Source organism: Anser brachyrhynchus, assembly GCF_964034855.1.
Source record: "Anser brachyrhynchus genome assembly, chromosome: 1".
Lineage (NCBI taxonomy): Eukaryota > Metazoa > Chordata > Aves > Anseriformes > Anatidae > Anser > Anser brachyrhynchus.
In genome coordinates this window covers 133557993-133575545 of record NC_137694.1, presented here as the reverse complement: position 1 = coordinate 133575545, position 17553 = coordinate 133557993, and the positions used below count along the sequence as shown (strand labels likewise).

The following is a 17553-nucleotide window of genomic DNA, read 5'->3' as shown; positions in this document are numbered from 1 at the left end:
TGAAAATTGCGTAACCTTATATTTAAGATTTCTGCAATGGTTTATGTTTCATTTTATAAACATGCTTAATGGTTTAATACTTAATCTTTAATCAAAATTGGTAACCTTAGCTCAACCTTGAAGTAATTAATGCTGATTTCTACAGAGAACTCCAGAGGAGGCAAAGTCCCATAGACACGAGCCTTTGCATTCTAAAATTCAGGGAGATTTCAGAAAATGCTCAGTATTAGCCAAACTCTCTTCCCCTGGAATTCAGCTGTAAAATGCCTACAGATTTCACTAATAACAAGCCCTACAGAAACCACCACTAAATCTAAATACCTAACCTTAAACTGGTGGATGAAAGCTCCGGTTAATCTACCTCTCTGTACCTTAAAGCAAGTGTCTGTATACTGTGGGATGCGATTTGTCCTTTCTGCTCCGGTATCGTTCCTCACTGAAGTCAGCAGTCAGCTGGGTCTCAGATACTACAACGGTTGAGCTCTCACCCCGAGCACCAGTTATCTGAGGACATCCCCGTGCCGACTTCCCAGCAGCTGGCTCTGCAGCACTGCCGTGGGCTAGCAGAACGCCTGTCCTGCACTAGGCTTCATTGCCACCCACCTGCCTTACTACATAAACAGTAATTACACAGTAAGCAAAAACAAAACTGTTTGGAAATTTTGAAAAAAAAAAAAAAACTCACGGGAGAAGGGAAAGGAGACAAACAGAAGACATCAACCTCTGAGATAAATGAGGCTTGGCCCAGCAACTTCCACAACCAAGAGCATTTCTGGAGGCAGAGTGAGGAATGCATTTTTCCCTTGCAAAGTATACTTGTCAGAGACGCTGAATCCTTGCCGTCTGGTGTGTAAATAGTTTCTTCTTTGCTGTCTCCATAAAGATCACAGTCTCACAAATGCGGCTGAGCTAGGCAAACGAAGAGCCATTTTTCAGCTGAATGCATAAATTATTACTGTTTTAATATACTGGAAAATTGGCAGGAGCCAGGGGAAGGTGCACCAGTTACGTGGTCTTTATACCATCACTTATCCTTGCTGTCCATTAAAAAAGCATTAGTTGCTCTGGCAACTGTCAAACCACGCTCCTCTTCCTCCAAGACACAGAGCTGCTCTAAAACACATGCGTAACACAGCTCTCGCCTGCTTGAAGGACACCATTTCTGGTGCTTCCACATCGCTTAAAAAGAAAGCTGCTCTCTGACAAGCTGACAAATCCTTCATGGGGCTTTCATGTCAATGTAAGCTTTAGGTGGAGAGAATCACCTGAAATCCCAGCATGACCTTATGCTGTGTTTGCCCCATCTGGGAAACCCATGCAGCACTGGGTACGGCCATGCTTTGAGCTGTGAACCTCCCCGTTTGGCACCCTACTCACACTGTGCCTTGGTAAACCCAGGCTGGGTGTCTGCATGTTTATGAGCTGAACTCAACATAATCTTTTCTGACACCTTCATTCACTTAAAATTCTTTAAAATAACTTTTTATGTGTTTTTTTTTTTTTTTCCCTGCAACAACACCAAAAGTAACAACCGCTCTCCACAACCACTGCCACTCAGCTACCCCTGGGGGATCCAGTGAGGAAGAACAAGCCTTCTCTCAGCAGGCTGAGATTCTTCTCCACTGGACACATTTGAGTAGGCTACAAACCAACAAAGGATGGGAAATCATTGGCATAAAGAGAGCCCTTGAGAAAGCTCTGTCAGAAACAGAACAAGGCACACACTATTGAAGAATATCTCATGAGAAAGTGAAAATATATTCCTCCCTTCGTGCAGCTTGCCAGTATTAATGATAATCAAAGACCCTTGGCAGCTCTTACATGCTCAAGGCCACTAGCCGGAGTAGGATGTTTGCACAGTAAAAGAGAGGTCCTTCCTACCCTCCTTCTATCCCTGGCAGCTCCATTCTGTTTCTAACCAGAAATTGACTCTTAAAACCATTTTGCTGCCTAATATTTCGAAAACCAGAAACACAAATCAAACAAATCTGTTCCCTTAACTAATGGGATGATTATTTTTAATTGCCATCTAGAAAAGAGAGCAACATAATACTGCACAGATTGTATTCAAGAATACGTACAAACTCCACTCTTTTAAAATAATCAGACTTAGATGTGCTTGCCTCTTCCTACCATAGTAGTTTTATCATCTTAATTTTACCGTGAAGTATGTTGTAGTCTGGGGGGTTAATGGTTGCACACAAAGTTGCTGATGGTTCTGCTGGAAGGGCCCCAGCTACCCAGCCACGTCTCCTTGCAGTTCATTCCCTCTGTGCTGGGGGTACCACCTAAACGCCTTTCTGCCAACCAGCCTGTCCCTCTGGCAGGGCAAAAATGAACAGAGAAAATATATGTACAATGTGTTCGTTCTGCCTCCACTAGCAGAAAGCATTTAGGCACCCATGGAGGAGGTTTAGAGTGTGTGTTCGTACAAAGTTAATAACAGAGTGATATGCACAAGCATACCCTCAAACCAGTTTTATTTGAGTGTTTACAGTGGAAACAGCTGCTTAGTGGTCCAGCTACACAGCACAAACAAGGTCACTTGACTCTTTGGACCAGGGACACACAGCCACCAGTTTGAACTGCAGGTGTTCAAATTCATCTGTTCCACAAGTTAAAAATGATTATTTGCCACAATTAGATTAAGAGCCCTGAAGGAGGTCATTATTCACTCCCAGTTCTGCCCTCAAGAGCAATATCCAAAAGCAGGTATTTGGTGGCTGATCTTTCTGTCAGAAATCCCAAACCAGCTGCCACTTTTTTGCTGGCCTTTGCAAACTGTTGGCCTATTCCCATATCCCATTTCTTCTTCTGGTCTCTCTCTTCTGCATCTTGTGGCTGAGCAGACTCTCGAATCTAGTTCGTTTCTCTGTGTCTCATCATCCATTCATGTTTCTACAGCCACTGGCTCTCTTACATCACATCCCTTATTTCTGTGGTACCCCATTAATTGACCCAGATCCATGAACTTACATGACAAGGACTCAGGCTGCTATGCTAATGAATTCTCCTAAAGGAAGCGTGGGATATAATTTGCTTTTTACTACCACATAGCATCTACAGATGTACACAGAATGAAGAAATACACAGTAGTCCATAGCCACATTAAAATACTGACTGTCAGACTTAGGACTGAAAAAAACAACCTCCAGAGTTATAGGCAAGAGCTGCTACAAGTTGCCCAAACGTTCCCAAACTCACACTGTGGGACTTGCAGCCAAAAAAGGTGTAGCAGATCAGGACCTTCTTAACATGCATCGTGCTTAACAGCAAAGCAAAGCTAAGCAATTCCATTGCATCAATTTGCCAGTTGAGATCACCTGAATATCTCGCTGAGGATCTCCATCCTAAACATGAAAAATACCCATGACACCATATGCAGGCATGTTTTCACAGATGTTGGCAGACTGCATTAAGAAATTACTGACCCTAGAAATTCATCACTGCTTCCACAGCTGGCAAATCATAGTTGAGCGATCCATTATTTAACATCCATGCTGTGTCCTTCAACTGATTTGAGTCATCTCATTCATCTACATTAAAGGAGAAATGGCAGCACCACACTGTGCACTATGGTGTTTCTCTATGGCAGCCGTGAGGTGTAGGTCACACAGAGCTGTAGGCAGGTATTAAGCTGCTCCAGCAGGATTTACAATGTGCACCTTCTATGCCAGGATGATATATGGGCTGGTACCACCTGGATCCCTTCTGCTTTCATATTCAATTTCCACCTTGACTTGTCTTTGACTCAGCTTGCACGTGTCTGGGAGAAATAACTGTCAGCAGAGTGTTGCTCACAGACTGCTTGCACATACGCTCGAGATTCAGTTCTCCTACAGCTCCAGGAGGATTTTATCATAAAGTCATGGAATGGTTTGGGTTGGAAGGGGTCTTAAAAAATCATCCAATTCCAACCCCCGTGCCATGGGCAGGGACACCTCCCACCAGGCCAGGCTGCCCAAAGCCCCATCCAGCCTGGCCTTGAGCACCTGCAGGGATGGGGCATCCACAGCTTCTCTGGGCAGCCTGTGCCAGTGCCTCACTGCCCTCTGAGTGAAGAGCTTCTTCCTAATATCCAATCAAAATCTACCTTCTTTTAGTTCAAAACCATTTTACCCTCTCCTATCATTACACTCCCTGACAAAGAGCCCCTCCCACCCCAGCTTACTTGTATTGTACTGAATCGAGTTGTATTACCAATTTTTGCTGCTCCATTACTATTTTCTCTTATAAAGTTATCTCACCTTTGGTATCACTTATTCAGTCAGAATTCTTGCATTTTGTTATACAATATCACCATTTTGAAACAAGTAACTCTGTTTCATCAAGTAGTACAGTATTTTGTTAATTTTTTATTTTTTTTTGCAAAGGGACACATGTTCACCACATAGTTCACCAAAGTTTTACCACATATATATATGGTGACACTTGAAAGACAGAAATTACAAAACGTGGAAGAGGAACTAACCTAGTTACAGAGAGAGCTACTAAAATACTTCTTCAATGGTTTTTATAACTTTGGATTTTTAATTCTGTCTGCCCATAAATCATAAGGTTAACCTGTTCTTTTGAACACACAAGTATCTAACAATGTTTTATTCTGAGTTCTGCTTTAATTACATACCAAATAATCCCTTTCCCTGACACATCCCTCTCCTGGAGCTGATTACTAGAAATTCACCTCCTTTTCCACTAGAAACTCAGCTCCTTTTCCATGTGAAAAAAAGAACAGCAACAACTACAACAAAAACAAACAAACAAAAAAAAAAAAAACAACCACACATCTAAACCAAAACAAAACAAAAACAAAAAGAATTCAGGGACTAAGGGAGAGAGAAAGTTTATACCCGTTTCCTTAGACAGGAAGCGTGAGTGCATATGGCCTGATAGGAGGAGAAAAAAAAAAAACACAGTCAACTGTCTAACCCTTGTAGGGTGGCTACTTCTGAATAAGTACCAGGATGTAGAAGTTCCTTGTCCCCAGAAAAAGCATAATGAGTCATGCATGTGGTATCACACAAGCCCTTAGGCTTTTTTCTCTCTCTTTTTTTTTTTTTTTTTTTTTTTAATTCCTAACCAACAATGCTTTGCAACATTGTTCACTCCTAAAGAAGAGTAGAGGAGTAAACAGCTTCAGGTAAATCAAGGAAATAAGAAAGCTTAGTACATGATCACCTATAATCCTACCAAAACAGCAAGGAAAGTCGTTTTCTTGAGAAAGAAGGATTTTTTATTTTCTTTTGTTCTTTGGATTTGTATTCTCTCCATTTTTATGAAGAACTGCTGCTCCTTAAAGGTGATGCACTGCAATTGCACAAAGAGCTCCTACTTCATCTCCTTCAGAGGTAGTTCATTAAAAAGGAATGAACAAAAAACCAACCTCACTAGATTGAAAATAGTTATAGTAACAAAGATAACTTTAATCCAAAGAAAGAATTTCTGTTGTAGCAAGCAGAGTAGAATGTATATGAAAACTGACAGATGTTCTGCTGCAGATACCAAATGCTGTTAAGATCTAGAAACATGTATCAATATTGTGTACTGTAATTCCAGTATTAAAATAACCTTTATTTCCTACTTATCTGTATAATCCCATTTTAATCCAACATGATGAAAAAAACCAGTATGAGATTCCAAGATCTTGAATATTTATTAAGAACTCAAGAACAGTAACAGTGAAGTAAGCCATTTCCTTCTCTCTGGAGCAAGGAATCCAGCTCGGAGCTATGGCCATAATGCAAGTATAGCATCAGTTCCCAGAATACCAGTCCTAATCAACAGAGAATTTCCCCAGTCAAATTTAGTTTTGTATTGTGGGAAGAAAGAGGGCTGACTATAGCTTCAGTTATACCATGACATCTATTTATAGATCTGCCCATGTTTGCAACACCACACTTATGAACAGAGAAGCTCAAGCTACAACAGCTTGGATCTGGCCTGCCTAACTATTTGTTTGGATTATTTGCCATTTTTTTCTGCCACTCTATTTACTGAAGGCTTCACAGTCCCTTCCCAGTGATGCAAATGAAGCCCACCTGCCAAAATGCCAGCTGTCCCCATCAAGTCAGCAGCGCACATCTGGCCGAGTCAGTGCACGGGAGCGTACCTGAGCACTGGGACACAAAATATAAGGCTGCCTCAGCATCTGTCCTGTCCCACAGCTAGACGTGTTCCCATCCCACAAGCAAAATGCTGGTGCCCACCATATCAGTAGGTATATACTCATAGAGAAATGCCTTCATTTTCTTACTGTCATGGAAACATACTGCTCATACAGCAGAAAACCCCATAAAAGAATCCGAAAAGACAAAGGTAACACCAATTAGCATCAGGCTATGATGTCACTGTGGCCTCCTACTCATTTATGCACTCACAAACACAACACGCACTAAGCTTGGTGCTGGGAAGGAATCTTCTGGAGTTCAGAAAGGAAATGACTTCATTAAATGCCCTTAATAATAACACCAGTCTTAAATTCACTGTGAAACTCTGATACATAATAGGCTCTGCCTTTTCTTACAAATAAACGTCAAAAGGAATATATTGTAAATAACATTCAATGAAATCTTACTAGTCAGATGCATGTATATTGCTCTATCTCCCCAACACACACACACAGATAAGCACCAGAGCACCAGAAAAATAGCTGCTTGTGAGAAATGAGCAACAAGCTTATTTCCAGAAATAATATTATTTTAAAAACTTAAGCAAAGCTGCTATTATTTTAGTTGCTTGTCTGTAATCAAGTCTCCCCAGATTGACATTGGATTAACTCACAGTTAATATGATCATTATAAAAACTTGTTTCTTTGTGAAACTATGGCTGTGTATGTATACACATACATACCTATATGCATATATAGTATGTTATACAAAATACATCTGTGAATGCTTAAAATAATAATATTTTTCTTGTCATTCCCTGTTCCCCTCTGGAGTCTTAGCTGTTCTTGGCATCTACTGCTCTTTCATGTTTCAATTGTTATTAAAGTTACAGTCACCATTTGCATTATTGTCATGGATAAGGGTCATTACAAGCGGGTTGTACAGACACTTAGCAATAACAGTAGTAACAATAATAACAATTTCTGCTGTAAGGAATAAAATTTTAGAGCATTTTTCACATCTGGATGGAGACACACGAGTTCCTATGCGCAGCACACTAATCCCACAAGCCACGAAGCAGGCAGGTTCAGTGTCACATTAGCCTAGCGTTATAGTTGAGCTAAATTTCCTGTCTAAACACAACCAATTCTCACAGGCATAGATACCAGCAGAGCCCCTGCAACGGGGTCTGGCCTGTCTGTAAACACCCCACAGAGTAAGAGCACACTTAAGTACAAGAAAGGAAACAACAGCTGGACACAGCTGAGCAGATGGGAGGGTACAAGAAAAGAGCGAGGCTGGAGCAGTCAGCATGACAAGCAAAGCTTGCAGGGAAAAGAAGAAAAGTGTTTTACTCATATGCCCAGCCAATATCACCTACCATTGCTTTTCTGTCCCACTCAAAATTGGATGATTACTGTCATTTTAGTTCGGTTTTCCATGCTAGCACAAAGTCAGTTCCAAGAGGTTCCTGAGTACCCAGAAAGTGACAGTCGTCAGTGACTTCCAACCTCACTTAGCTTTGATAAGCAGCCCCGTTTAATAAAAGGCTTTCATGCTGTCTGGTTATAAAAGGGTAAAATTTGTGAGAAGGGTTATCTCCTTTACTGTATCAGATTGTCTAAAAAGCTATTGCATTTCATAACTCACCTTTCATAGTGCTGAAGGGATGAACACATACATACACACATAAATCAGGAACACTCCTAAACTTACACACACACACACTTTTTTTTTTTTTTTTTCCTTTTTTCCTTCTTCTTTCTTTTCACCCAGAAATGGGAAACAAAGTCATCAGAAGCGAAATACATCTCTGGAAGGAAGAGAAGCCGTAACAAGGTTTCAGAGACACCAGGAGGAAGAAGGACCAGCCACGTAGGTGTGCAACCAAGAGGGGAAGCTGCTCATCCTTCTGGTGAGGTCTTGGAGCTGGCGGGCACCCGGCTGCCTGCTGAGCTATCTGCCTGTCCCACCATGCGTCTGTTACAGACCACCAAGGGCCTCACCTGGGAGGTCAGGAAGACTGCACTTCCTGGCAAGCTGTAACCGAATGAGAAATAATCAACCAGCCTACTACTGTTATTGGAAAATGTGAACTTTAAATGACTCAGATGTACATTTGTTTTCTGTCTCTGTGTCCACGTATAAGCTTTTTAAAAGATAAATCAGGGGGAGGGGGGTTGGAGAGGGACATAGGGAGGGGAGAAGGAGGGATTTTACCTTGATAGAATGTCAGGTGAAAGTTTTCTACAGTAGTGGGCTTTCTGGACTGATTAAACTACATGACAGTCAGTTTTAGAGACACACAGAGCTCAAGGAAATGTGCTCTTACAACAGTTCCCTAAACGTGCTTAGTAAAACATTTATGTGGGCTCAGCATCTGAACAAACTCACAAATCAACTTGTTAACTGATGACCAGTAACCAGAAGAAGATTCTTGTTAGAAGAACTGCCTAGTTGTCCAGGAGTAGCTTCTCTGCCCTTGCCAGGTAAACTGGAAAAGTAGGAACCGTGACATTTACCAAAAATTCTTCATCCAGCCTCAACCTCCTGGATTCCAGCAAGGAGATTCATTCCCAGGCAGCCACCACATTACAAGGCTTAACTGAGAAGGAACACCATCAGGTTTCCAGGTGGCTTTCACAGAGCCCAAATTCTGAGCACTAAGAGTATTGGTGATGCAAAGTGGCAAAAGGTTTCAGAACCTGAGATTTCTTCAGGGCTTTAGATCACCCTCTTCCCCGCAACCCAGTTCTAATAAAAAATTGTTTTTGCTTGTTTCCTTATGACACATGCTTGATCCAGGAAAGAGGTAAAAGGCAGCAAGGGAAATCACGCTCTCTCTACCTTGCATTCACTTTACAGAGAAAAAGGCAAAGAAGAGGTGTTTATCCTTTCAAGTCGGCGTGCATGTTCTGTGTGCTCGGAACAACATTCCCTCAGCTGAGGCACGTGGAGTTAGATAACATCATTTTACATTAAATAATCTTAAAATAGAAGGAGAAACACATACAGCACTGTTTTTAGACATACTAGATAATGCTTTTACATAGTCTGGTTTTGCATTTTTGTTTTTTCAGAATGTGGGAGATACATTATCTTATATTTTAATGGATGTGGTCACTTTTTCTCTGCGGCCAAGTTTACAGTCTTGCAGGTTCTGTTCCCACATTTGGGGACTCAAAACTTCCTGTAAGACCCTTGGGTCAGCAACAATCTTGAACTTCGTTCTACCAGCGAGCCTTCACAAACCTGACGTAACTACGACGCTCTGGGAAGATTTATCAGGCGATGGGCTGGGACTTTACAGACGCTGTGGTGCTTCAAGCAGAACGTGCAGACAGTCTGTACACACACCATAGCATGGTGCTGTTGCCATCAGACCATATCATAGCGAGAGCCACTTCCAATTTATAGTGTTAAATTATAAACTACCATGTGCTCAACATTATCAAACGTCTTAAAGTCTGTAAAAACTAACTCTCTTCTGCTCTTACTGTCTTTTCCTCTCAAAGTTTTAAGTTATGTTACTGTAGATATGAAGGCAGATATGCAAGGCAAAACTGCTGAACCACCATCAACCTGGATCTACCTGCTGCTTCTCCTGTCATAGCCAGCATGCTTTTTATCTGCCCCTCTGTCAGTCTCCCAGCGTGCTGTAAATTTGACAAGTTGAAAAATAATGAACAAAAGACACTGTAAGGAAACAAAAAAATAGATTATGCTTGAAAACACCACTGTAACTAGCTACAGAGAAATGAGTCTGAATTTAACAGAGCAGTTTTTTGGCTACTTTTTTTTTTATTTTTTTATTTTAAGTTTATAGTATAAATCAGCTCTAAATTCTTCCCCAGTGCGCACCACCACAGCCAGTGTCAATCTCCAGCCTTAATTTCCAACAGCATGCATTCAAGTCTGTAAACTGAAAAGCATTACAAATAGGAAATAAGAGTGGGATAGCATCAAGATCTGACTATATGAACTACAATTAAATGCTTGGAAATTTAGCAATAACAGCAGTGATTTAAAAACATTAATAAATACTTTACAACGCACACGAACCAAGGGGTATTCTGTGAAATTTTATCAATAGACAGTGTCTTGTAATTAATACTCCCCAAAGAGCTACTGTTAATGGTTTTTATAAGGCATTGAACATACAGAACAGATTAATTAAATGCTGCGGCCAACTGACTTTTCCCCTCATAGAAGCACCCATGCATACACTGCTAAACTGTTGATATAGTTTGCATGCTTCTGGAAGGACAGGAAAGAAGAACAGTACACTCAGCGAATCTTCCTCTTTTTACTACACCCACTTTAAGAGAACGAGAAAGTAGAGTTCCTATAGCTATAAATATATTTGCTTAATTCAAAGAAGCTAGTGCTTTTACTGTATGTGATGAAATTCCAGCAAGAAGCAAAAGCAAAAACAAAGTTTTGAACTGGAAAAAGCATTCTTGTTCTTCAGAAGAATACCCATCTTTATTTAAAACAAATCAGCTGCCTGAGTTCTGCTCTAACAAGCAGAAGAGGGTATCTTAATGCAAGACCTACTTAAAAGAAAAAAAAAAAGCAGAAGTAGGCTCATGTTGGCCTAATATTTCTATGTGCTTGGCCTAGTGAGTGGAAATAACTCAGTATTATTTTCTAAGCTGACAACAAACTATATACAGAACTTAGTTTTTAATTTGCGAATCATCTCAAGTATGCATTGAATCCTAATTTTGATCTGAAGTATCACACCACCATATTTACTTATGTCATATAAGGAAATTCAATGCAACATTTGTTGAGAAGTGAATAGAACCCCAAAAATAAGCTGAGGTAGTAAAACAGGGCAATGCTGAAAGGACTAGAGAAAATCTAGTCAATTAATTCCTACCCCAGATTTGCAACCCACCCCACAAGCACTGAACTTCCCTTAAAAAGGCTCCTTGAACTCATCATCCACATCTCAGGGTGCAGAGAAATACTGTGTGTAGAATCAAACATCCTTGTATCATACTGACCAAGGACATAGCTTATGTCTATGAAAAGAGAAAAACTTTTATTGACTCAGCGACCTTCCTTGTGGTCTTGACCAGTTTCTTATTTAGCCAAGTATGTATTCTAAGCATGCCCAATACTACTACTGCGCTTGTGTTGCTAATTACCAGATAAAATGAATTTTAGCACCTAGCACACAGGGCCATAACAGATGATCTTTTTTGTTTCAGAGATCAAAATTCCGCTAGGAGCATTACCACTTAAAGAAAAAAAAAAGCTTTATTTGCAATGTTATTTGCATATTTGCATGTTCAATTCAATTGTCTTCCTGGCAGGTGTTACTTATATTGCAATGTTAAAATGTAGGAGTCGGCACTGTAAATTCAGACAGACACAAGATGTAGCAAAGCCAACAAGGATCCTTGCACGATGCGGCGTATGGAACGGCACTTCAAAACCTAAGGGGAACTTCTGATAATTTTGAGTTTAAACACAGAATCAGAAGCCTTTTGTCACTTCAGCAACCATCCTTTTAGCATTTAAACAAAAAAGCAAATGAGGCACAGAGCCACTTCTGTTCCTCTAACAGTAATAGCTGCAATGAAGATGAATACTCATCATACGCGTTGTTCCTTGCATTACTAGGTCTCTCACTAATTCACTTATGTCTTTGTGCTGTTTTCGTCAGATGATCTGAGAGTTCCCTGAAGCACTGCTCACTTTCAAAATGCATGATTTGGCTTCCCTGGAAATAGCACTCGGTTGGAAAAGAACAAGAGTCATAGAGGTAAAAACCACACTGGGGAGAGCAAGAGAAATCCTTTGAGGTTACATTTTGAATTTATGAAGCACTTAGGTACGAGCAAGATTAGCGTAGCATAAAAAAAAAGTCTTGCTAGACAGACTGAAAAGAAGCCAATTTTGACAGCCTGATTTTCCTTTTATTCTTTCGTTGTACTATGTTCACCACCTTTTGGTCATTTCTTCACATCAGTCACGTCTTTAATCCACACTCCACTTTCTACATCACCTTACAAAATCACTAACAGTCTGCCCATCCTGGTAAGGCGTTACCCTGCAGATACAAAGCCATTCAATTTCATACACAGCCAGCCTGGAGTGGCAGAAGACATGTTCTCTAAAAGCCTAGATATTTCCAGAAAACCTTTGCTAACAGCCAGTTACCATTCCCTGAGAAGGATGTGCTAATTTGAACACTGGAACATTTTTGCAACTTCTTTAAAATGTCATCTCAAGAGCTCCTTGAGTTTTCACGAGGAATAAAATCTCCTTCTACATCCTCCAACAAGAGCTTTAAATCCACTGCTGCTTTCAGGTAAGGTTTTCTCTGGCCAAAGGCACAAGAATTCCTCACGTTTTTACCCATGCTCTAATTACAACAGAGTAGCATTTGTCCTGGAAATATAATACCAACTCACAGATTATATCACCCAAATCATTATTTTTTTCCCCTCACTTGTTTGGAGATAACCCCAAGGCCTAACTTGTTCTTTAACAGTTCCTACCTACTTAGGGCTAAATTAATAACAGCAGATTTGCATATAAGTAAATGCACCCCCATTTTATACTCTCACAACTTCTGGTTGATGGACACTTCACCATTTTCAAGTGAACTCAGACTTTTTTCAAGCTCCTGTGTTTTCAAGACCAACCCATGATTATATGGAAATGTGAATTTCGCATTTCATTTTGGCTTTTAAAGTAAGGCAGAAACCTTTAAGTAAAGTTTAGAGCTGTGCAGAAAAGTCTGTAAATACGTGAATGTTTAGAAAACAAAGATCAAAAGAACCAGCAAATATATGTATAAATAAATTTTTAATCTATCTCATTATTCCTCAATCTGTCTCATGCCCCAGATTAGAAAATCTGTCTGCAGAGGAAATCTTATAGAAGTTTATAAAAAAGAGGTATGGCAAGCTATGAGGATGTCAACATGTCCACAGCTTCCCCTCTTGTCAGTGTGGACTGTGCTACATTCATCTGCAGAGCTGCTGATTTGCAAGGAGGCTGGATAAGACTTTCCTCAGGAATCGTTAGTTATGGAATTCACTCAGTGCTTGTTCGGCCATTTGTGCACCTTGAGGATAGGCTCTCAAGTACCGAGGGAGGAAAGGGGCTGCAGGGCTTCTGCTACAGTAATGTTCGAAAGGGAGACTTCTAATGTACTACATCTGCAAATGGGTATTTACTGACCAGATGAGTTTCACCATGAAAATTAAACCATGTAAAAGCATAAGAAAGCACAGGTGGTCTCTCTCTTAACATATAACCAGAAACACAGATCACTGTAATTCAGTTCATTGCAGACCCATTATAAACAGAAACGAAGAACAGAGAGAGACAGAGTTAAACATGAAACACAAAATCCGCCTCTTTGGTTCTGCACCGATTTGTACCTACTAAGCACTGCTGACTGCAGGACCTTCAGATCATCTACAGCATTTCACTGTTTCATCAAGAGGTAACCTGTGAACTGCAATTTGGTGTAGCTGCATTTGAAGAAAATAAGTCTTAAACTCTTGCTATTAAAAGCCCAGCCAACCTAATAATGCATATATACACGAGAAAGAAAGCATTTGATATTCTCTGAATAAACTACTGTTTCAAGGCTGAGCATTTTAGTCTTTAGTCAACTTAATTTGAAATTTACTTCATTTTATAAATTCAATAGTTAAATGTTATGATCTGTTCTACCTTTTTGAGATGACGGGTGAACTCTCTTTGAATAATACGTCTTACACAAATGTGGTTCTCAGCTTCTTTGAAGTCCATGGTCAGGTTAACTCTTTCCATAAAGCACCTAAAAGTAAAGTCATTGTGGATAACAAGTTGTACTAAATACAGTTGTAATGTGAAGAATTTCACTACATAACAAATAAATTTTGGCTAAACACACACTTTAATGGGATGGTGTGCCATGTTCTTCCAACCTACTGTCTGTTCCACAGGATCCTTCATCTTCCTCACAAGAATTCAAAGAGACAAGAAATAGAACAAACAAACAAAAAAGAAGCCTAACAAAAACCTCTAGATAATAGGGTCACTGAGGAGTTATCTTGGATTGACCCTAGCACTGTGTTTCCTTCTGACATGCTATAGCCCACTGTATTAAATCACAACCAATGTTTATATTGTATAACTTTGATACAGATCAGATACTGTCATAGCTCTGGCATTTTAATCAGCCTAGGCTGTTTCCATTTCTTCTTGCGATAACGATTCTGTCATCAAAAGTAGTATCAAATAAGATTATGAGACAGCAGATGGCATCACTTAGTTATCTTTAATTGTTGTACACTGACCATTTACTATAAAGCATAATCTATTTTCAAAGATTCATAAGTGGAACTCTACGGACAGCACAGGCATACCAAAAAACACAATGTCTCCATTTTCTCATAAAATCATAGAATGGTTTGGGTTGGAAGGGGCCTTAAAGAACATCTAGTTCCAACCCCCCTGCCATGGGCAGGGACACCTCCCACCAGACCAGGGTGCTCTAAGTCTCATCCAGCCTGGCCTTGAACACCTCCAGGGATGGGGCATCCACAGCTTCTCTGGGCAACCTGTGCCAGGGCCTCACCACCCTCTACGTAAAGAATTTCTTCCTAATATCTAATCTAAACCTACCCTCTTTTAGTTTAAAGCCATTACTCCTTGTCCTGTCACTACCCTCCCTGGCAGAGTCCCTCCTCAGCTTTCCTGTAGGCCCCCTTTAGGTACTGGAAGGCCGCTGTAAGGTCTCCCCAGGGCCTTCTCTTCTTCAGGCTGAACAAACTCTATTTCACCTATCTGGTTGCCTTGATCTCTAGTTAGTTTTATGCAGGCATCTTAAAGCAGACGTTGTTTACCACACCTACAGCTGCCTTTCTTCAGTTCCCTGGGTACTTCTGAGCCCCTCGGTAAGCCTCCCACACGCCATCAGCTGAAGCCACTTGTATCTTCACAAGACCACATAGAGTAATGGCTGGCTTTAAGAAATCTGGCAGATGTGACTACAGCTTAGTGGTAATTTATAGACTCCTTTCTTCATCTCTTCCCACTGGGATCTCTATTAGAGCCACATCACTCTGTCGGGCACAAATTCACGGAGTATTTTGAAATACCAGTAGGAGAGCTGCCCATTCAACAAACCGGAACTCAACAAAGATGGTGAATGCTAAAAAAGTTCTTCGTGCCCATTCAGCATCACATGGGAAATAACAGCCCTCATGAAAACAGAGTTGGGTCTAACAGGATCTGCTATTCAGCCTCCTTTTGGTAATCTCTCTCCTCATCTAGTTGTTAGAACAATATGAAAAAAAAAGGCAGAGAAATTTCCTTGGTGTTTTCAGATGATATAACGATTTGAAAAGGTAAACTATAAAAACAAAGGCATCCATGCACAGCCTCAAACCACTGTACAGAAAAATGGGAATTCGGAGGAGGCAATGTACTAAGTTATTTTCCGATTACTTTTCAGAAGAATAACAAAAGCATTATGTTCCACTCAGGGTATTCAGAAAGTAGCTGTCACTGTCATTTGTAGGTGTTACACTCAGAGTACGTCATGAAAAAGTGGTGTGTTTTTCCACATGCCATCCTGCTAGAACAAATGCAAGCAGGCATGCTGAGGGTCTTGAGCTTGAGAAGCCATTAGGGAGCAGCTGGATGGCCTCAGCAGCCTACACAATGGCGTTTATACATTCAAATACGGTAGGTAGCCCATGGTGGAAATCTAGTCCACAAGTGGTGCTGTGCTGGTCGATCCCTGGTGGCATTGCCAGCTGATCCCTCCTGATCCACACACTGATCTGCAGCGTGCCAAGGCAAGCAGCAGAAAGGGCACTTCGAACCCTGTGCGACAGGGACAGCTGTGGGAAATGGGGAAAGGACAATACAGAGGAGGGAAGCGGCAAGCCAGAGCACTGGAGAAAAACCCTCTCTCTTCCTTGCCCACACATACACAGCTCTGTTTTTCTTTACCCACTCCTAACCTTTTCTCTTGCCTTTCAAAAAGCTATTCAAAGAGCCATGCTGTTTGTACTGCATGAACTCGGAGATGGCAACCTTACAGAACGTTTTGCAATTCTTTGCATGGTTGCTGGCGGTTTCTCCTTGCTCAATGGGTAAGTGCAAGTACCCACCAGCATGTGTGCTTAGTATTTATTGTGCATTCAGTGGCAGCCAGGAGTTTGACCTGGAGATCTTCTGCCTGCAGTATGGGACTTCCAGTAAGAAATGCATTCTCAAAACCAACAAGGCTAAGTAGCCTGTGAAGCTATAGATTTCTTCAGAAAAGAAAAAATGACTACAGAGACTACTGAAAACAAACATTGCAACTAGCAAACAGGTTATAAAATCTTTTGACCTAAATATTTTTCTCCCTTGGTGTTCAAATCAGCACACTAGCAGTACAGTACCAAGGCTTTCATTCTTTTTCTGCTCTAACCCAGGCAGGAAACATGCTTTTTCAGCCACAGTGAGCATGCTGTTGTACTTCTGAAAAACAAACAGAGCTCTGAAGAGCTGTGAAGAGCAGAGGCAGGAGGGAAGAAGTAAATCTCTTATTAATAAATTACAGAACCATCCCCAAATCTTTATTCTTTCTATGGAAGTCACCTTTTCAAATGCTGGCACTCTGTACTTTAGGTAACACCTTTTCTTTTTTTTCTTTAATTTTTTTCTAAGGGTTTTTTTTCCCAACCTGGCAGTAATACAAATTGAATGTCCTTTTTTCTCCATAATACAATGACTCACACATACGTTTCTAACAATAACATAAAGCCAAAGCAGAAGCACCATTACCAGTAGTGTCACGTACCCAATGTTCACTCATTGTACCCATATGCTTTCTGCTGAGTCAGTTTTGAAATACCAACCAGTTGAAAAGGTATTAGACAGAAGATACATAACTAGATGTCACTGACTAGCCTGTAATGTTATTCATAGCGAACATCACTACCATAAAGGAAAAAGTCATCTGACACCGTTGCCTGTGTTAACAGAGGTTAGCCTCAACTGCTCCTGCCCTGTGCTGTCTTTAAGCCACAGGTGATATGAACCCAGAAACTCAAAAACACAAGGCACCCAGTTATTAACTCAGGAGGTCCACACTCGGTGTCAGAAGTGATGTGGGGCAGACTTTTTAGATTTTTAGGTGAGTCTAAAGCTGCACACAGAGGTATAGCAGGGCTTTCTAAAACAGAAGCCAGCAAGGTACCTATAGCCTAGTCAAATCTGTGGTTACTAGCTCAGCAGTCTGTTTAAACACTGGAAAATACCACTGAGAATTTACCACACATTTATGTGCCCAGAATACCTGGCCTCCAGATACACGTGAACTGAAGCCCCTTGGACTTCGTGAATACTTTTGGTCAGTTTTAGCTGATACTTTCGTAGCAGGAAAAAAATATTTTCTAAGCCATTCTGCCTCATTGGATGGATTTTAAGGAA

At 40.7% G+C, this 17553-nt stretch overlaps 1 protein-coding gene across 6 annotated transcripts in view; it reads right to left on the bottom strand.

The window, feature by feature from the left end:
• ARHGAP6 (Rho GTPase activating protein 6) overlaps positions 1 to 17553 on the bottom strand; it is a 325242-nt gene that overhangs the window by 105912 nt on the left and 201777 nt on the right. For 2 of the 6 annotated variants that reach the window (XM_080556512.1, XM_080556510.1), the window contains exon 2: positions 13813 to 13918. The exons of the other annotated variants lie outside the window; for them this stretch is intronic. In XM_080556512.1, coding sequence (XP_080412638.1) covers positions 13813 to 13911 — 99 coding nt within the window. In that variant the 5' untranslated portion in view covers positions 13912 to 13918. The remainder of the gene's footprint in view (positions 1 to 13812; positions 13919 to 17553) is intronic. 6 annotated transcript variants of the gene reach the window in all.